The 23,150-nt window shown below is 42.3% G+C and overlaps 1 protein-coding gene across 5 annotated transcripts in view; it reads left to right on the top strand.

The window, feature by feature from the left end:
• rnf123 (ring finger protein 123) overlaps positions 1-23,150 on the top strand; it is a 149,821-nt gene that overhangs the window by 122,181 nt on the left and 4,490 nt on the right. For all 5 annotated transcript variants that reach the window (XM_075460104.1, XM_075460108.1, XM_075460105.1 and 2 more), the window contains exon 39: positions 12,435-12,520. In XM_075460104.1, the coding sequence (XP_075316219.1) occupies positions 12,435-12,520 (86 nt within the window). The remainder of the gene's footprint in view (positions 1-12,434; positions 12,521-23,150) is intronic.

Consider the following 23,150-nt stretch of genomic DNA (forward strand, 5'->3'; position numbering starts at 1 on the left):
AGCTCCAGAACATTCAGGGCTCGTTTTAATAAAGTCGTGGACATACTTTTTAACTTCTTCGGTTTCATCTTCAGGTCCTCAAACGGCTGAAAAAACAAAGAAAGAGGAACCAGAGCTCTAGCTACACTCAGCCTCCCCCAGGAGAGTTTACGGTTGATTGTTGGGCTTTGATGAGCTCTGATGGGGCTCTGATGGGGTTCTGATGGGTTCTGATGGGCTCTGATGGGTTCTGATGGGCTCTGATGGGTTCTGATGGGTCTCTGATGGGCTCTGATGGGGCTCTGATGGGCTCTGATGGGTCTCTGATGGGCTCTGATGGGGCTCTGACGGGTCTCTGATGGGGCTCTGATGGGCTCTGATGGGTTCTGATGGGCTCTGATGGGCTCTGATGGGGCTCTGATGGGCTCTGATGGGTTCTGATGGGCTCTGATGGGCTCTGATGGGGCTCTGATGGGCTCTGACGGGGCTCTGATGGGGCTCTGATGGGTTCTGATGGGCTCTGATGGGCTCTGACGGGTTCTGACGGGCTCTGACGGGCTCTGACGGGTTCTGATGGGCTCTGATGGGCTCTGATGGGGCTCTGATGGGCTCTGACGGGGCTCTGATGGGGCTCTGATGGGTTCTGATGGGCTCTGATGGGCTCTGACGGGTTCTGACGGGTTCTGACGGGCTCTGACGGGTTCTGATGGGGCTCTGATGGGTTCTGATGGGTTCTGATGGGCTCTGATGGGCTCTGACGGGCTCTGATGGGTTCTGATGGGTTCTGATGGGCTCTGATGGGCTCTGATGGGCTCTGATGGGTTCTGATGGGCTCTGATGGGTTCTGTTGGGTTCTGATGGGTCTCTGATGGGGCTCTGATGGGCTCTGACGGGGCTCTGATGGGGTTCTGATGGGTTCTGATGGGTTCTGATGGGCTCTGATGGGCTCTGACGGGGTTCTGACGGGGTTCTGATGGGTTCTGATGGGCTCTGATGGGCTCTGACGGGCTCTGACGGGTTCTGACGGGCTCTGATGGGTCTCAGATGGGGCTCTGATGGGCTCTGATGGGCTCTGACGGGGCTCTGATGGTGTTCTGATGGGTTCTGATGGGCTCTGATGGGCTCTGATGGGCTCTGACGGGGCTCTGACGGGGCTCTGATGGGGTTCTGATGGGGCTCTGATGGGCTCTGATGGGCTCTGATGGGGCTCTGATGGGGTTCTGATGGGTTCTGATGGGCTCTGACGGGCTCTGACGGGCTCTGACGGGCTCTGACGGGCTCTGACGGGTTCTGATGGGTCTCAGATGGGGCTCTGATGGGCTCTGATGGGCTCTGACGGGGCTCTGATGGGGTTCTGATGGGCTCTGATGGGCTCTGATGGGCTCTGACGGGGCTCTGATGGGTTCTGATGGGCTCTGATGGGCTCTGATGGGCTCTGATGGGTTCTGATGGGCTCTGATGGGTTCTGTTGGGTTCTGATGGGGCTCTGATGGGGCTCTGATGGGCTCTGACGGGGCTCTGATGGGGTTCTGATGGGTTCTGATGGGCTCTGACGGGGCTCTGATGGGGTTCTGATGGGTTCTGATGGGTCTCTGATGGGGCTCTGATGGGCTCTGACGGGGCTCTGATGGGGTTCTGATGGGTTCTGATGGGCTCTGACGGGCTCTGACGGGCTCTGACGGGCTCTGATGGGTTCTGATGGGCTCTGATGGGCTCTGACGGGCTCTGATGGGCTCTGACGGGTTCTGATGGGCTCTGACGGGTTCTGACGGGTTCTGATGGGTTCTGATGGGCTCTGACGGGCTCTGACGGGTTCTGACGGGTTCTGATGGGTTCTGATGGGCTCTGACGGGCTCTGACGGGCTCTGACGGGCTCTGACGGGCTCTGACGGGCTCTGACGGGCTCTGATGGGTTCTGATGGGTCTTAGATGGGGCTCTGATGGTCTCTGACGGGCTCTGATGGGTTCTGATGGGCTCTGATGGGGTTCTGATGGGTTCTGATGGGTTCTGATGGGGCTCTGATGGGTCTTAGATGGGGTTCTGATGGGCTCTGACGGGCTCTGATGGGCTCTGATGGTCTCTGACGGGCTCTGATGGGTCTCAGATGGGGCTCTGATGGGTCCTGGTTCTGCCTCAGACTCAGGTCCAGGTTCCCTGATCTGAGGAGTCGGCTCAGACTCTTTTATTGACCCACCCTCCTCCACAGTCCAACGTTTATTAGCAGCAGGTTGCATCAAACCAGCTTTAACCAGCTTTTCTAACTGGAAGCCGCCTCCTCTCCATCCCCTGCCCTCCATCTTTCTCCATAAGCTCCCACACTTTGTTATTTTTGGACACATTTCCTTCTCCGCTCTGATGTTTCTGGACTCAGATGATCCATCTCTGACTCCCCCCTCCTCCTCCTCTGGACCCTCCGACTCTCCAGCCGTCTGCCATCAGGACGCAAACGTGCAGCCTGCAGAGCGAGCGCACATTCCCACCAACGCTGACCTGCTTCCTGCTGCCGCCTTATTTTATTCCTGCTCTTTTATTCTTACACAGAAAATGTTTGAAACACAATTCACAAACTCACAAACACAAACTCAATTCAGTTTAATCCAATTCATACAGAGACGATAGAAAAGGAGCCGAGCTGAGGAAACTCAACAGATTGCATTAAAGCTTCTCTTTGATCCAACGATCTGAGCGTGCACAGAAAAAACTCCCTTTTACTACCAATAATAAAGAATTACAGCACTCCGATCCTGAAGTAAAAGATTCATGGAGCAGTTATTCTGTATCACTCTGAGACAGGATGTTCCTGATTTTAACAACATTACGAAGGTGAAAGAAGGCAGTCCTGGAAACCTGTTTTATATGCGAGTCAGAGGACAGATCCTGGTCAGAAATAACTCCAAAGTTCCTCCCTGTAGGACCAGAAGCCGAGGAAATACCGTGTAGAGCAGGGCTATTCAATTAGAAATTCAGTTGGGCCAGATTTTAAAACCGAGACCTTAAAGGGACAGTTCGCCTCTTTTGACATGAAGCTGTATGACATCTCATATCAGCAACATCATTTCTGAACATCTTCTTACCCCCTGCTGCGTCCTGTGAGCAGAGTTCCAGCCTCGTTTTGGTGTTGATGAAGGTAGTCCGGCTAGTTGGCTGGGGTTTAAAAAGTAAAGCGTTTTGCTTCTCAGAACAATATGCGTTCAACAGAGTAATACATTTGCATCACAAAATCGTTCTCCAGGAAAAAGTCAGACCTCACAATCGCTTGGCCCTATTTTCTCTCCCTTCGTATCACTGCCTGCTGCCGCCTGCCGACAGCCGTGCCTGTTACGGTAACTAGTCGTAAATGTATTACTCTTTTGAATGCACATTGTTTTGAGAAGCAAAACGCTTTATTTTTTAAACCCCAGCCAACTAGCTGGAGTTTAGAAGCAGACAGTTCTGAGTCATCCAGGTCTTTATGTCTTTAAGACATGCTTGTAGTCTGACCAACCTATTGGGTTCATCTGGTTTTTATAGATAAGTACAGCTGAGTATCATCAGCATAGCGATGGAACTTTATGCCCTGCTGTCTAATGATTTTGGCGCCCTTGTTTCCTGTTTTCGTTTTTCTTTTTTGCCAGTGTATTTTGTCTATTTTTAAAATATTATGGTCTGCATATTACTTTAATCTGTCATATTTTACAATCTCAATCTATTCTTACCTTACGTGCCCGGGGACTACAGGTGGAAATGAGCAAATGTTGCTACAACCTGGCACAAGGCATCTCTTCTCTCAAGATTAATGCTTTTGTGCATTGTCCCTATTTGAAATAAATAAATAAAACAAAAAATAAATAATAATGTCACCTGATGGAGGCATGTATGAAGTGAAAAGAATCGGTCCAAGCACAGAACCCTGAGGAACTCCATGACTTACTCTGGTGTGTGAGGAAGATTCTTCATTTACAAGAACAAACTGAAATCTATTAGATAAATATGACTTAAACCAGCCTAATGCAGTTCCTTTAATCCCAATAACATGTTCAAGTCTGTGTAATAAGATACTGTGATCGACCGTATCAGATGCAGCACTGAGATCCAACAGGACAAGCACAGACACAAGTCCGCTATCAGAGGCTAAGAGGAGATCATTGGTAACTTTCACCTGTTTCTGTGCTGTGATGCACTCTGAATCCTGACTGAAACTCCTCAAACTGATTATTTCTGCGTCGGCCGTCTCTTTCCAGGTTTATGTTTTCTTGTGAGTCCCTGCAGGTTTTTTACAGGCGTTTCCTGTAAAGTGGGAATAGTTTGCGTCTCCAGCTTGTTTCCTTCCCGTGAGTCACGCCACACAGATGCTAAATTACATGTTTTGAAACTTCCGCTTGACTTGAGAAATGAACCCACACAGAAAGATGACGCAGGCTCAGATGTTGTTGGCATTTCAGCCTCTGGAGGTAAGAGTCTGTCCTCCATTCGTCCTCCTTCTTCACCGTCTTCACTAACACACATCAGCTGAAGGCCGGACCTCACGCTGCAGCCAACACACCTTTCCATCCCTCAGAGGAGGATCTCTTGACCTCCCTGCTCACACACGTGTTCACAGCAGCATTTACATAAGGACTCTGTGTGCATGCTCTGAAATGAGCAGCTCCCACAGGCTGCCATAAAGGTCAGCAGCCACACTCCTGCACAGGAACATCAGCTGTTACTTCATCTAAAAGCTGGCAGCTTTAAGTCGTTTTGCATTTATTTTTGTTCATTTTTTAACTACCGGAGGGGGAACACAAATGAGCTGTTTCTGTTTCCTGTGATCGGATCAGAGCGGATCGGCTGCTCCGGTTCTGTTCGGTGTTTTTCACCTGAGACCGGTAACATGTTGGGCTGGGCAACGTTTAAAACGTTTAATCTAATTAATCACATGATTTCCCTGATTAATCACATTTGTACGCAGAATCCAAAAATGAATCCAAAAGTAGTGTATAGCTTTTAGCATTTAGCTTTATTTTAAATGTGCTGCCATATGAATGAAAGTGCCATAACATTTGTTGTGCAAACACACTTTTAACATCAGCATCTTTCTGTAGTTTTTATGTAGAAGCCTCGCTCCACTGTCTGTTTCCTTGAATGACTTGCTGCTATCAGTTGTGTGTTTTGCCTTTAAGTGATATTTTAGACTGGAACTACTACGCTGAGAAGACAATTCAACTTGGCAGTGTTTACAGATGACTTTGGTTCTGTCGACTCCGCCGTCTGGAAGAGCTTTAAAATGAAAATGGCCGAGTAAAAGTTCCGTACCCTTCTCCATGTTTGGTGGATCCGCCGATTACTTTCTTTTCCTGTTCCACAGCAGAGAGCAACAGACTTTTACAAAATAAAAGCCTGTGAGCAACAGAATTTTACAATAATAAAATAAATAATAAAACAGGGGTGGTCCGTGGCGTAGTGGGTTGAGCAGGCGCCCCATGTACAGAGGCTATAGACCTCGCTGCAGCTGGCCCTGTGCTGCGTGTCGTTCCCCCTCTCTCTTCCCCCTGCTTCCTGTCTCTCTGAACTTTCCTATCCATTATTTTTTTTTAAATAAATATATAAAACCTGCGTTAATGCGCGATAAAATATTTATCGGCTTTAAATAATCAGCGAGTTAACTCGTCCAGCCCTAGTAACATGACCTGGAACTCATCTCTGGTCAGAGCATTCTGGGTTCTCCACGAGTCCAAAGTGTTGGATAAATATCGAGGTCGGTTAGAGCAGTGTTTCCCAACCGGGGGTACACGGCGCACGGGGAGTTTTTTTATTTATTTTATTTATTTATTTATTAAGGAGTCACACTTTTATGGAGGACTGTTTATGAAGGAGACTCCAGTTTTGTGATGAATGTTACATGAGTTAGGCCTGTTAATGTATTCTTAAAAAGAGAGAGAAATGAGTTATGTTCATGTATTCTTAAAATAAAGAGAAATGTTACTTGTTTAAGTTAGATAACAAAGGAAGATTATTTTGATTTAGAATTTATACTATTTTGGTTAATTATTTATATTTCAAGAAAATGTTTTTTATTCTTATGTTGAATTCAACTGAGGTTAAAAAAAAAAAAGAGAAAGCCTGAGAATTTTATGTTCAAGTTAAGGATATTAAATAAAATGATTTTCACGTAATAACCACTGTGTTGCTCTACTTTTGGAGAATCATCGCACGCGTTGTATGTGTGAGGGGGTACTCAGGCCAAAACAGGTTGGGAAACACTGAGTTAGAGTCAAACTGGGTCCACACTGGACTCCTCAGGCAGTGAAACCAGTCCAGAGGATTCACATCTTTGTGGTTTCCTCATCATCTTCTCTCAGTCTTGAGCTGAACTGTGAAGTATTTTCAGTGAAGTCTGATCAGAATGAGAGCCTCTGAATCACCGCAGTGATTCCTGCAGAGCTGCAGCAGCTGGCGTCCTGTGGGCGGTGGGAAGGTTAGACACAGGTGTTGATAGGTTGGAAGTTTCATGCAGTGTGGAGAAAGATGGAGGGGAGGGGAGGGGGGGGGGGGGGGGGCTGAAGGACCGAGTAAAAACAAGAATGTGATGCAGGAAAATCTCTCCTCCAACAAAATGCACCGTCTGAAGGTTTTCTACCTGGTTGAGCCGACGCCGATACTGGTATAGGGATCGGGCCGATACTATTCTAATATACTCGTACTCGTTGAAGTTAACTGATACCAATTTATTGCATGAAGACCACGATCAGAGGGCGGCTTGTCATTTTTGTTGACCGGCTGCCATCAACTGTTGAAGCTTCTGATCGATCATTTCAACTTCACTCCATCATCGTGGTGTCATTTACCGCCACAGGACTGATTTTAACCTTCTCTGTGAGCCGCTTTAACCCATTTAGGCCTAAAACGCCTGGAAAAGAATGCCTGTAAAACCTATGGGCGATTTCAGAAAGACCCCCTAAAACCGGAAGTTTTTCTGGAAATTCAGCAATTGTGTCAACGCCTACTAAATGATTGATTTCACAAAATTCAAAAAGTATTTGAGAGCTTACACCTGTGGCTTTCTTTGGAAATTGAGTTTATTTACATACACCTTCACTAAAATAGAACATGTAAAAAGTAAAGTGCAGGAACGGCACTATTTTCAATTAGAAAACAGTAATAAAATAAAATTTAATTTTATATTTAAATTATTTATTTATCTATTTATTTTATCGCCAGTAATCTCTTCGTACTGGCAGCACAAAGAGTCCCATGCCCATACACATTCCAATAAACGTTTTCATCTCCGGCACAGTTACGTGGGACCACCTTGCCATCTTTGCTCGAGCTGGAGTCTGAAGTACCTGCTCACTGTATCTATTCGTCTCGGAAACGAGATGCGCCCAAAGCTCCTCAGTAAAAATATGATTGAATGCCTGCAACAGTGTGGCATCTGCAGGTAAATTGGCTTTCACCCCTGGTGTGCGGTTGAAATCTCTCCGTCGATTGCGGTGGTAATTGTCAGTCGTTATCGTCATCTTCAAACATATGTGCCAGCCATAAATCTCGATCGATTGGGTCAGCGCGTTCATCAGCATCATCAAAGCCAAGAAACTCCTCAAAATCGCTACCATCTGAAATGTCTTGTTCGATGTAACTTACTTAACTTAAAAACAATGACACGAGGAACATGACGACACTCTCACGTGTCTATTATAATGCATTTCATTGGCGCAGAGGTCAATAATTGGTGCAAAACAACCTTATACAGGAAAAAAGAAGTGTACGCTTTCCCGGCCTTAAAGCCAGAATAACGCAACAGCGCCCCCGGCTTTAAAGGTAGAAATGCGGCAATGCTTTCCCGGCCTAAATGGGTTAATGCGGAGTGGGCCGGTCCAGCCACAGATGAGTGGATTTCTTCTTCTCTGTATTTAATAAAGAACACATTGAGTCGAGCTCCTCTGAGTTTTCATCTCTTTTATTAAAGTCAGCAGCACAGCAGCTGGTGGATGTTCAGCTCTCTGCTGCTTTCATTTCGTTCCAGAAAGATTAAAAGCCGAACAAAGCCCCACAGAACCAGAACAGTTCAGATACCTGCAGTCAGAACAATGTCCCGCTCCAGGATTAAAGTAAAAAGGTTTTACTTTCCAAAGTCACTTCTCCTGCTGAAACTATCAGTTTTTAACTAAATGTTGGAAAGGTTCTTCCTGCTTCATTATATTTTTACGACCGATTGGAAAAGTTTGTGAATCCTTCATTTAAAAAGTTCCTCCTGAGGGCCGGAGGTGTCTCCACTTAGCAGTTTCCTAAAAGGATAGAAAGAGTTAGACCAGGGGTCCCCAAACTTTTTTCTCTGGGGGCCACATTATCGTTCCTGACTGTGATGAGGGGCCGGGATCAATCATGTGGGCTTTATACTAGGCCACTGCCTGTTATAGCCATAATTTCTAGCACAAAATAGTTCATCATTACAAGTGATTTGCAAAAGAAGTGAGTACTTCACATGTTTTTCAATTTGAAATACCACAGGTATTCCTTTTATTTTCTAATAACAACCATGTAAAAATAGCAAGGAAAGGTTAGAAAAATATGGTGATTAACAGTTTATGAGTGATACAATAGAAATGGTAGGCCTATATTACAGTGAGATGAGAAACTATAAAGACAAGAAACTTCTGGTGAACAATATATCAACTAACCAACTCTTATTTGTATATTCAGGTGAGATTTTTTTTGTTCAAGGTGAAAATGCAATGAGCATCCAAACACTTCTACAGCACAATTATCATCCCTTTGAAATAGGAGATTGAGATGAGTGGCAGTGCATAAAGAAGTGAGAGAGAGAGAGAGAGAGAGAGAGAGAGAGAGAGAGAGAGAGAGAGAGAGAGAGAGAGAGAGAGAGAGAGAGAGAGAGAGAGAGAGAGAGAGAGAGAGAGAGAGAGAGAGAGAGAGAGAGAGAGAGAGAGAGAGAGAGAGAGAGAGAGAGAGAGAGAGAGAGAGAGAGAGAGAGAGAGAGAGAGAGAGATGCTGAGAGAAGAGATTGGGAGGAGAGAGGAGAGACTGAGCAGTACGCCCTCAACAGGTTAAACTAGAAGAGAGTAACAGAGTGGGAAGTCAGCAATATGTGCAGTAGGTAAACTGATTTTGTACTTGTTGTAACCAGGGTGGGAGGAAGGATGGATGGGCAGTGAGTGATCTTTGAGGTCAGCAGTTGCAGTCCCCTCTCTTGCTGCCTGGAAACCTGGCATAAAGGGATGACATTGGACACATTCAGTAAATTACATAAATATGCTGCCTGTTGTTCCTTTTGATGTGATTTTACAAATACAGTGTAGCTGTAGATTTTAAAAGCTCATTAAAATCATTATTCATTAAAATTTATTAAAAACATTAATCATATTTCATCAAAAATCATAGTTCATGTTTACAACCATATAAAATTGTAATAGTAATAGTTAAAATCAGTATATTTACCATATCAGTGTGAACTGTGTGCTTGCTTCTGGCTGGTGAGAAGTCCGATGTCTGGGTGAAGACTAGTGGTTGCCAGTCTCAAAGTTTGATGCAAATGTTCATCTGAGAGTCTGTTCCTCGTTGGATTTTTTATTTGCTTCATGCGGGAAAACGTCTGCTCGCAGGTGTAGGTGCTGCCAAAAACGGTACACATCTTCAGAGCATGTTGTTTCATGTTCGGGTAAGTGCTCTCTGGTAGCGCAGCAAAGAACTCAAGGAGGCGGTCAGGCTTGAATGCGTCTTTAAGGACATCACAATTCTGCAGCTCGGCTAGTTCAAACTGAAGAGAGGGAAGTGCGTCGTCTATGTCAGCAGCAAAGGGGTTCTGAAACAGACTTATGTCTTTCTTGTTGACATGAAGCTCGCGGAAGCGCACACTGAACTCTCGCTGCAGCATCTCCAGCGCATCCTTGCACTTCGCGACTGGGAAAGGGGCGGCTGGTTTCTCGGCGCAGTAGCTTTGGGTGGCAGGGAGATGTGTGAAGTCCAGCTTTTGGACCTGTCGCACAAGGAGCTGCAGTTTGACCTCGAATGCTTTTATATGGGAATACATGTCGCTGATGAGATTCCCTTTGCCTTGGAGCTGTAGGTTGAGGTGGTTCAACAGTTCAGTCACATCAGTTAAAAACGCGAGGTCCCATTTCCACTCCGGGTCGGTCAGCTCCCGTACCGTTTCACCTTTAGACTGGAGGAAGGTGTTTATTTCGGGCAGCAGGTCGTAGACACGGCGCAACACTTTGCCTCGACTTAACCATCGGATTTCGGTGTAGTACAGCACATCCTGGTAAGCAGACCCCAGCTCGGAGAGAAAGGCCTGGAACTGCCTGTGTTTCAGCCCATTTTTCCGGATGTAGTTGACACAGTGCACAACCACCTTCATCACAGACGCCCACTTCAAAACTTTGCAGCACAGCGCTTGCTGGTGAATCAGGCAGTGGACTTGAACCGGTGGGGCGAGACCTCGTTCCTTGAACTCGCCGTTCAAGCGCCCTACTAAACCCCTCGTAGATCCGACCATGCTTGGCGCACCATCTGTGGTGACACTGGCAAAATTAGCCCATTGCAGACCAAGTTCGCCCATTGTTTTGCACACTTCGACAAAAAGGTCTTCTCCAGTTGTTGTGCCTTTTAGGCTTCTCAGTGATGCCAGCTCCTCTGACACTTCAAAACGTGTGTTGACCCCTCGAATAAAAATCAACAGTTGTGCCGTGTCCTAGTCATTACTTTCATCCATGGCTAAAGCAAAAAACTTGAATTCTGCGGCTTTCTCTCTCAGTTGGTCAAACACGTTATCCCCCATCTCCTCAATTCGCCTCGTCATCGTTTGTGCTGAGAGACTCACCCCACTGAAGGCATCTGTCTTCTCGGGACACACCTCCTCAGCCACAGCCAGCATCATGAGCTTCCCGAATTCTCCGTCTGTGAACGGCTTGCTGTGGGTAGCCAGTAGGTGAGCTACTTTGTAGCTTGCTCGGACAGCAGCCAGGTTCACCCGGGATTGACGAAGGAAGGCATCCTGTTGAGCAGCTAGCCCCCCTTTCAGACGCCGAACCTTATCATCTCTCGCTAGCCCGCTTAAGCTGGCATACTCTTTGTGCCGGGTTTCGTGATGACGGCGAAGGTTATATTCTTTAAACACGGCCACATTTTCTTTACATATTATACAAATGGCACGGTCCTTCCATGGAACAAAAAAATAATCCTTGGTCCATTGTTCTTTAAAAACCCGACACTCTCTGTCAATTTTCCTCACTTTACTGCAGGCCATTACACTGCTGTTCAACTGTAGCATAATATTCTCTGCGCGTGACTTCGATCAACTTGTCAGGTGGCGGGAATTCTGTCATAAATATACGTCATATAAATAATACAGACACACATATTCAATTCAATTCAATTCAATTCAAAAATACTTTATTTATCCCAGAGGGAAATTAAATGTTGATGTAACTCAATTAAATCAAGGAGTTATTATAGATGCTGATGGCTGTGGGCAGGAAAGATTTCCTGTAGCGGTCCGTTTTGCATCCAAACTGAAGAAGCCTTTGACTGAAGAGACTCTGTTTTCCGATAAGTCTCATGGAGAGGATGTTCAGGGTTGTCCATAATTCTCTTGATTTTATGCAAAAATATATACAATTATATAAAATATAAATGGTTAATGTGGTGGAATTGAGGATATTATTGATGTGCTTTTATTTTGAAGGACACGTTCGAGACGTAAAGAGGAAGTTAAGAGAACGGAGCACTAGCTTGACAGTTAGTCTAGTGAGGAGTTGTTGTGAGGGTTTGCTGAATAAATGGCGATAACAAGAGAAGTCTGTCTGTTGGCATTCATTACAAAGAACACGACAGTTAATAAAAAAATATTTTAGTGTTAAAAAAAAACAAGATGCAAATGTAACAGATGTCAACCAGAACGTTAGATAACGTTGCTTTTAAAGCGTGATAGAGGCGCTGGCGATCAGGTTGACAGTTCCACTGTTTGGCTCACGGCCACTACATACTGACGGCCTCGAGTTCTAATCTCAGGTGACGGAATGAACAGAGATCTCGTTTGGAGAGTCCTGTTATTATTTCACAAAACAAGTAGGCCAAATAAAATAAAATATTTAAAAAATATATTTTATCTTTTTTTTTTTTTTTTTTTTTCTTCGAGGATTGCTTCTTTGGGCCAGTTCAAATGGTGAGGTGCAGAGAGGTGGAGGGCCGGTCAAAGGGGCGTGGCGGGCCGTATGCGGCCCGCGGGCCGTAGTCTGGGGAACCCAGAGTTAGACGGACGAATACAGCGAGGAAGATGAGGGAGGAAGGAGGGCAGGGAACTCCCACATCCCAGCATGCACTGGGGCAAACTGTGTTGGTGTGACTGTCAGCTTCATGTGACAGGAAGGAGTTCTGACTGAAGGTTTAACACTGCTGAGGATGAGCTGTTGTTTCTTCTCCTTCTTCTTCTTCCGCTCCTTCTCCTCCTGATGGTTCTGAAAACATTTTTTTCTGTCTGCAGCCAACCAGTGAAGAGGACCTCTGCCCCATCTGCTATGCCCACTCCATCTCAGCCATCTTCAAGCCCTGCTCACACAAGTCCTGCAAGTGAGTCCAAACGCATACAGAACCAAACACACTAAGAACCAAACACACTAAGAACCAAACACACTAAGAACCAAACACACGAAGAACCAAACACACGAAGAACCAAACACACTCAAAACCAAACACACTCAGAACCAAACACACTCAGAACCAAACACACTCAGAACCAAACACACTCAGAACCAAACACACACAGAACCAAACACACTCAGAACCAAAAACACTCAAAACTAAACACACTCAGAACCAGACACACTCAAAACCAAAAACACTCAAAACTAAACACACTCAAAACTAAACACACTCAAAACCAAACACACTCAGAACCAAACACACTCAGAACCAAACACACTCAGAACCAAACACACTCAAAACTAAACACACTCAAAACTAAACACACTCAAAACTAAACACACTCAGAACCAAACACACTCAGAACCAAACACACTCAGAACCAAACACACTCAGAACCAAACACACTCAGAACCAAACACACTCAAAACCAAACACACTAAGAACCAAACACACTCAGAACCAAACACACTCAGAACCAAACACACTCAAAACCAAACACACTCAGAACCAAACACACTCAGAACCAAACACACTCAAAACCAAACACACTAAGAACCAAACACACTCAAAACCAAACACACTCAGAACCAAACACACTCAAAACTAAACACACTCAGAACCAAACACACTCAAAACCAAACACACTCAGAACCAAACACACTCAAAACCAAACGCACTCAAAACCAAACACACTCAGAACCAAACGCACTCAGAACCAAACGCACTCAGAACCAAACACACTCAGAACCAAACGCACTCAGAACCAAACACACTCAGAACCAAACACACTCAGAACCAAACACACTCAGAACCAAACACACTCAGAACCAAACACACTAAGAACCAAACACACTCAAAACTAAACACACTCAAAACTAAACACACTAAGAACCAAACACACTCAAAACTAAACACACTCAAAACTAAACACACTCAAAACTAAACACACTCAAAACTAAACACACTAAGAACCAAACACACTCAGAACCAGACACACTCAAAACTAAACACACTCAAAACTAAACACACTCAAAACTAAACACACTCAAAACTAAACACACTAAGAACCAAACACACTCAAAACTAAACACACTAAGAACCAAACACACTCAAAACTAAACACACTCAAAACTAAACACACTCGGAACCAAACACACTCAGAACCAAACACACTCAAAACTAAACACACTCAAAACTAAACACACTCAAAACCAAACACACTAAGAACCAAACACACTCAGAACCAAACACTCAAAACTAAACACACTCAAAACTAAACACACTCAGAACCAAACACACTCAGAACCAAACACACTCAAAACTAAACACACTCAAAACTAAACACACTCAGAACCAAACACACTCAGAACCAAACACACTCAGAACCAAACACACTCAGAACCAAACACACTCAAAACTAAACACACTCAAAACTAAACACACTAAGAACCAAACACACTCAAAACTAAACACACTAAGAACCAAACACACTCAGAACCAAACACACTCAAAACTAAACACACTCAAAACTAAACACACTCAAAACTAAACACACTCAGAACCAAACACACTCAGAACTAAACACACTCAAAACTAAACACACTCAGAACCAAACACACTCAAAACCAAACACACTCAAAACTAAACACACTCAAAACCAAACACACTCAGAACCAAACACACTCAAAACCAAACACACTCAAAACTAAACACACTCAAAACTAAACACACTCAAAACTAAACACACTCAAAACTAAACACACTCAAAACTAAACACACTCAAAACCAAACACACTCAGAACCAAACACACTCAGAACCAAACACACTCAGAACTAAACACACTCAAAACTAAACACACTCAGAACCAAACACACTCAGAACCAAACACACTCAGAACCAAACACACTCAGAACCAAACACATTCAGAACCAAACACACTCAAAACCAAACACACTAAGAACCAAACACACTCAAAACTAAACACACTCAAAACCAAACACACTCAAAACCAAACACACTCAGAACCAAACACACTAAGAACCAAACGCACTCAGAACCAAACACACTCAAAACTAAACACACTCAAAACTAAACACACTCAAAACTAAACACACTAAGAACCAAACACACTAAAAACCAAACACACTCAGAACCAAACACACTCAGAACCAAACACACTCAGAACCAAACACACTCAGAACCAAACACACTCAAAACCAAACACACTAAGAACCAAACACACTCAAAACCAAACACACTCAGAACCAAACACACTCAGAACCAAACACACTCAAAACCAAACACACTAAGAACCAAACACACTCAAAACTAAACACACTCAAAACCAAACACACTCAGAACCAAACACACTCAGAACCAAACACACTAAGAACCAAACACACTCAGAACCAAACACACTCAGAACCAAACACACTCAAAACCAAACACACTCAGAACCAAACACACTCAGAACCAAACACACTAAGAACCAAACACACTCAGAACCAAACACACTCAGAACCAAACACACTCAGAACCAAACACACTCAAAACTAAACACACTCAAAACTAAACACACTAAGAACCAAACACACTCAAAACCAAACACACTAAGAACCAAACACACTCAGAACCAAACACACTCAGAACCAAACACACTCAAAACTAAACACACTCAAAACTAAACACACTAAGAACCAAACACACTCAAAACTAAACACACTCAAAACTAAACACACTCAGAACCAAACACACTCAAAACTAAACACACTCAAAACTAAACACACTAAGAACCAAACACACTCAAAACTAAACACACTAAGAACCAAACACACTCAAAACCAAACACACTCAAAACTAAACACACACAGAACCAAACACACACAGAACCAAACACACTCAGAACCAGACACACACAGAACCAAACACACTCAGAACCAAACACACTCAAAACTAAACACACTCAAAACTAAACACACTCAAAACTAAACACACTCAAAACTAAACACACTAAGAACCAAACACACTCAGAACCAAACACACTCAGAACCAAACACATTCAGAACCAAACACACTCAGAACCAAACACACTCAAAACTAAACACACTCAAAACTAAACACACACAGAACCAAACACACACAGAACCAAACACACTAAGAACCAAACACACTCAGAACCAGACACACACAGAACCAAACACACTCAGAACCAAACACACTCAAAACTAAACACACTCAAAACTAAACACACTCAAAACTAAACACACTAAGAACCAAACACACTCAGAACCAAACACATTCAGAACCAAACACACTCAGAACCAAACACACTCAAAACTAAACACACTCAAAACTAAACACACTCAAAACCAAACACACTCAGAACTAAACACACTCAGAACCAAACACACTCAAAACCAAACGCACTCAGAACCAAACACACTCAAAACCAAACACACTCAGAACTAAACACACTCAGAACCAAACACACTCAAAACTAAACACACTCAAAACTAAACACACTCAAAACTAAACACACTCAAAACTAAACACACTCAGAACCAAACACACTCAGAACCAAACACACTCAAAACAAAACACACTCAGAACTAAACACACTCAGAACTAAACACACTCAGAACTAAACACACTCAGAACTAAACACACTCAGAACCAAACACACTCAGAACCAAACACACTCAGAACTAAACACACTCAGAACTAAACACACTAAGAACCAAACGCACTCAAAACTAAACACACTCAGAACCAAACACACTCAAAACTAAACACACTCAGAACTAAACACACTCAGAACTAAACACACTCAGAACTAAACACACTCAGAACCAAACACACTCAAAACTAAACACACTCAAAACTAAACACACTCAAAACTAAACACACTCAAAACTAAACACACTCAGAACTAAACACACTCAGAACCAAACACACTCAAAACTAAACACACTCAAAACCAAACGCACTCAGAACCAAACACACACAGAACCAAACACACTCAGAACCAAGCACACTCAAAACCAAACGCACTCAGAACCAAACACACTCAAAACTAAACACACTCAAAACTAAACACACTCAAAACTAAACACACTAAGAACCAAACACACTAAAAACCAAACACACTCAGAACCAAACACACTCAGAACCAAACACACTCAGAACCAAACACACTCAAAACCAAACACACTAAGAACCAAACACACTCAAAACCAAACACACTCAGAACCAAACACACTCAGAACCAAACACACTCAAAACCAAACACACTAAGAACCAAACACACTCAAAACTAAACACACTCAAAACCAAACACACTCAGAACCAAACACACTCAGAACCAAACACACTAAGAACCAAACACACTCAGAACCAAACACACTCAGAACCAAACACACTCAGAACCAAACACACTCAAAACTAAACACACTCAAAACTAAACACACTAAGAACCAAACACACTCAAAACCAAACACACTAAGAACCAAACACACTCAGAACCAAACACACTCAAAACTAAACACACTCAAAACTAAACACACTAAGAACCAAACACACTCAAAACTAAACACACTCAAAACTAAACACACTCAGAACCAAACACACTCAAAACTAAACACACTCAAAACTAAACACACTAAGAACCAAACACACTCAAAACTAAACACACTCAGAACCAAACACACTCAAAACCAAACACACTCAAAACTAAACACACACAGAACCAAACACACACAGAACCAAACACACTCAGAACCAAACACACTCAAAACTAAACACACTCAAAACCAAACGCACTCAGAACCAAACGCACTAAGAACCAAACACACTCAAAACTAAACACACTCAAAACTAAACACACTCAAAACTAAACACACTAAGAACCAAACACACTCAGAACCAAACACACTCAGAACCAAACACACTCAGAACCAAACACACTCAGAACCAAACACACTCTAAACTAAACACACTCAAAACTAAACACACTCAAAACCAAACACACTAAGAACCAAACACACTCAGAACTAAACACACTCAGAACTAAACACACTCAGAACCAAACACACTCAAAACCAAACGCACTCAGAACCAAACACACTCAAAACTAAACACACTCAGAACTAAACACACTCAGAACCAAACACACTCAAAACTAAACACACTCAAAACTAAACACACTCAAAACTAAACACACTCAAAACTAAACACACTAAGAACCAAACACACTAAAAACCAAACACACTCAGAACCAAACACACTCAGAACCAAACACACTCAGAACCAAACACACTCAAAACCAAACACACTAAGAACCAAACACACTCAAAACCAAACACACTCAGAACCAAACACACTCAGAACCAAACACACTCAAAACCAAACACACTAAGAACCAAACACACTCAAAACTAAACACACTCAAAACCAAACACACTCAGAACCAAACACACTCAGAACCAAACACACTAAGAACCAAACACACTCAGAACCAAACACACTCAGAACCAAACACACTCAGAACCAAACACACTCAAAACTAAACACACTCAAAACTAAACACACTAAGAACCAAACACACTCAAAACCAAACACACTAAGAACCAAACACACTCAGAACCAAACACACTCAGAACCAAACACACTCAAAACTAAACACACTCAAAACTAAACACACTAAGAACCAAACACACTCAAAACTAAACACACTCAAAACTAAACACACTCAGAACCAAACACACTCAAAACTAAACACACTCAAAACTAAACACACTAAGAACCAAACACACTCAAAACTAAACACACTAAGAACCAAACACACTCAAAACCAAACACACTCAAAACTAAACACACACAGAACCAAACACACACAGAACCAAACACACTAAGAACCAAACACACTCAGAACCAGACACACACAGAACCAAACACACTCAGAACCAAACACACTCAAAACTAAACACACTCAAAACTAAACACACTCAAAACTAAACACACTAAGAACCAAACACACTCAGAACCAAACACACTCAGAACCAAACACACTCAGAACCAAACACACTCAGAACCAAACACACTCAGAACCAAACACACTCTAAACTAAACACACTCAAAACTAAACACACTCAAAACCAAACACACTAAGTACCAAACACACTCAGAACTAAACACACTCAGAACTAAACACACTCAGAACTAAACACACTCAGAACCAAACACACTCAAAACCAAACACACTCAGAACCAAACACACTCAGAACCAAACACACTCAAAACTAAACACACTCAGAACTAAACACACTCAGAACCAAACACACTCAAAACTAAACACACTCAAAACTAAACACACTCAAAACTAAACACACTCAGAACCAAACACACTCAGAACCAAACACACTCAAAACTAAACACACTCAGAACTAAACACACTCAGAACTAAACACACTCAGAACTAAACACACTCAGAACTAAACACACTCAGAACTAAACACACTCAGAACTAAACACACTCAGAACCAAACACACTCAGAACCAAACACACTCAGAACTAAACACACTCAGAACTAAACACACTAAGAACCAAACACACTAAGAACCAAACGCACTCAAAACTAAACACACTAAGAACCAAACACACTCAAAACTAAACACACTCAGAACTAAACACACTCAGAACTAAACACACTCAGAACTAAACACACTCAGAACTAAACACACTCAGAACCAAACACACTCAAAACTAAACACACTCAAAACTAAACACACTCAAAACTAAACACACTCAGAACTAAACACACTCAGAACCAAACACACTCAAAACTAAACACACTCAAAACCAAACGCACTCAGAACCAAACGCACTAAGAACCAAACGCACTCAAAACTAAACACACTCAAAACTAAACACACTCAAAACTAAACACACTCAGAACCAAACACACTCAGAACCAAACACACTCAGAACCAAACACACTAAGAACTAAACACACTCAGAACCAAACACACTCAAAACCAAACACACTCAGAACTAAACACACTCAAAACCAAACACACTCAAAACTAAACACACTCAAAACTAAACACACTCAAAACTAAACACACTCAAAACTAAACACACTCAAAACTAAACACACTCAAAACTAAACACACTAAGAACCAAACACACTCAAAACTAAACACACTCAGAACCAAACACACTCAGAACCAAACACACTCAGAACCAAACACACTCAGAACTAAACACACTCAGAACCAAACACACTCAGAACCAAACACACTCAAAACCAAACACACTCAAAACTAAACACACTCAAAACTAAACACACTCAGAACTAAACACACTCAGAACCAAACACACTCAAAACCAAACACACTCAAAACCAAACGCACTCAGAACCAAACGCACTAAGAACCAAACACACTCAAAACTAAACACACTCAAAACTAAACACACTCAAAACTAAACACACTCAAAACCAAACACACTCAGAACCAAACACACACAGAACCAAACACACTCAGAACCAAGCACACTCAAAACCAAACACACTCAGAACCAAACACACTCAGAACCAAACACACTCAGAACTAAACACACTCAGAACCAAACACACTCAAAACCAAACACACTCAAAACTAAACACACTCAAAACTAAACACACTCAAAACTAAACACACTCAAAACTAAACACACTCAAAACTAAACACACTCAGAACCAAACACACTAAGAACCAAACACACTAAGAACCAAACACACTAAGAACCAAACACACTAAGAACCAAACACACTAAGAACCAAACACACTCAGAACCAAACACACTAAGAACCAAACACACTAAGAACCAAACACACTAAGAACCAAACACACTAAGAACCAAACACACTCAGAACCAAACACACTCAGAACCAAACACACTCAAAACCAAACACACTCAAAACCAAACACACTCAAAACTAAACACACTCAAAACTAAACACACTCAAAACTAAACACACTCAAAACTAAACACACTCAAAACCAAACACACTCAAAACCAAACACACTCAGAACCAAACACACTCAGAACCAAACACACTCAGAACCAAACACACTCAGAACCAAACACACTCAAAACCAAACACACTCAGAACTAAACACACTCAAAACCAAACACACTCAGAACCAAACACACTCAGAACTAAACACACTCAGAACCAAACACACTCAGAACCAAACACACTCAGAACTAAACACACTCAGAACCAAACACACTCAGAACCAAACACACTCAAAACCAAACACACTCAGAACCAAACACACTCAAAACCAAACACACTCAGAACCAAACACACTCAAAACTAAACACACTCAAAACTAAACACACTAAGAACCAAACACACTCAAAACTAAACACACTCAGAACCAAACACACTCAGAACCAAACACACTCAGAACCAAACACACTCAGAACCAAACACACTCAGAACTAAACACACTCAGAACCAAACACACTCAAAACCAAACACACTCAGAACTAAACACACTCAGAACCAAACACACTCAAAACCAAACACACTCAAAACTAAACACACTCAAAACTAAACACACTCAAAACTAAACACACTCAAAACTAAACACACTCAAAACTAAACACACTAAGAACCAAACACACTCAAAACTAAACACACTCAGAACCAAACACACTCAGAACCAAACACACTCAGAACCAAACACACTCAGAACCAAACACACTCAGAACTAAACACACTCAGAACCAAACACACTCAAAACCAAACACACTCAAAACTAAACACACTCAAAACTAAACACACTCAAAACCAAACACACTCAAAACTAAACACACTCAGAACTAAACACACTCAAAACCAAACACACTCAAAACCAAACACACTCAGAACCAAACACACTCAGAACCAAACACACTCAGAACTAAACACACTCAAAACTAAACACACTCAAAACCAAACACACTCAAAACCAAACACACTCAGAACCAAACACACTCAAAACTAAACACACTCAAAACCAAACACACTAAGAACCAAACGCACTCAGAACCAAACGCACTCAAAACTAAACACACTCAAAACTAAACACACTCAGAACCAAACACACTCAAAACTAAACACACTCAAAACTAAACACACTAAGAACCAAACACACTCAAAACTAAACACACTAAGAACCAAACACACTCAAAACCAAACACACTCAAAACTAAACACACACAGAACCAAACACACACAGAACCAAACACACTAAGAACCAAACACACTCAGAACCAGACACACACAGAACCAAACACACTCAGAACCAAACACACTCAAAACTAAACACACTCAAAACTAAACACACTCAAAACTAAACACACTCAAAACTAAACACACTAAGAACCAAACACACTCAGAACCAAACACACTCAGAACCAAACACATTCAGAACCAAACACACTCAGAACCAAACACACTCAAAACTAAACACACTCAAAACTAAACACACACAGAACCAAACACACACAGAACCAAACACACTAAGAACCAAACACACTCAGAACCAGACACACACAGAACCAAACACACTCAGAACCAAACACACTCAAAACTAAACACACTCAAAACTAAACACACTCAAAACTAAACACACTAAGAACCAAACACACTCAGAACCAAACACATTCAGAACCAAACACACTCAGAACCAAACACACTCAAAACTAAACACACTCAAAACTAAACACACTCAAAACCAAACACACTCAGAACTAAACACACTCAGAACCAAACACACTCAAAACCAAACGCACTCAGAACCAAACACACTCAAAACCAAACACACTCAGAACTAAACACACTCAGAACCAAACACACTCAAAACTAAACACACTCAAAACTAAACACACTCAAAACTAAACACACTCAAAACTAAACACACTCAGAACCAAACACACTCAGAACCAAACACACTCAAAACAAAACACACTCAGAACTAAACACACTCAGAACTAAACACACTCAGAACTAAACACACTCAGAACTAAACACACTCAGAACCAAACACACTCAGAACCAAACACACTCAGAACTAAACACACTCAGAACTAAACACACTAAGAACCAAACGCACTCAAAACTAAACACACTCAGAACCAAACACACTCAAAACTAAACACACTCAGAACTAAACACACTCAGAACTAAACACACTCAGAACTAAACACACTCAGAACCAAACACACTCAAAACTAAACACACTCAAAACTAAACACACTCAAAACTAAACACACTCAAAACTAAACACACTCAGAACTAAACACACTCAGAACCAAACACACTCAAAACTAAACACACTCAAAACCAAACGCACTCAGAACCAAACACACACAGAACCAAACACACTCAGAACCAAGCACACTCAAAACCAAACGCACTCAGAACCAAACACACTCAAAACTAAACACACTCAAAACTAAACACACTCAAAACTAAACACACTAAGAACCAAACACACTAAAAACCAAACACACTCAGAACC

Source organism: Odontesthes bonariensis, chromosome 3 (assembly GCF_027942865.1).
Source record: "Odontesthes bonariensis isolate fOdoBon6 chromosome 3, fOdoBon6.hap1, whole genome shotgun sequence".
NCBI classification, from domain to species: Eukaryota; Metazoa; Chordata; class Actinopteri; order Atheriniformes; family Atherinopsidae; genus Odontesthes; species Odontesthes bonariensis.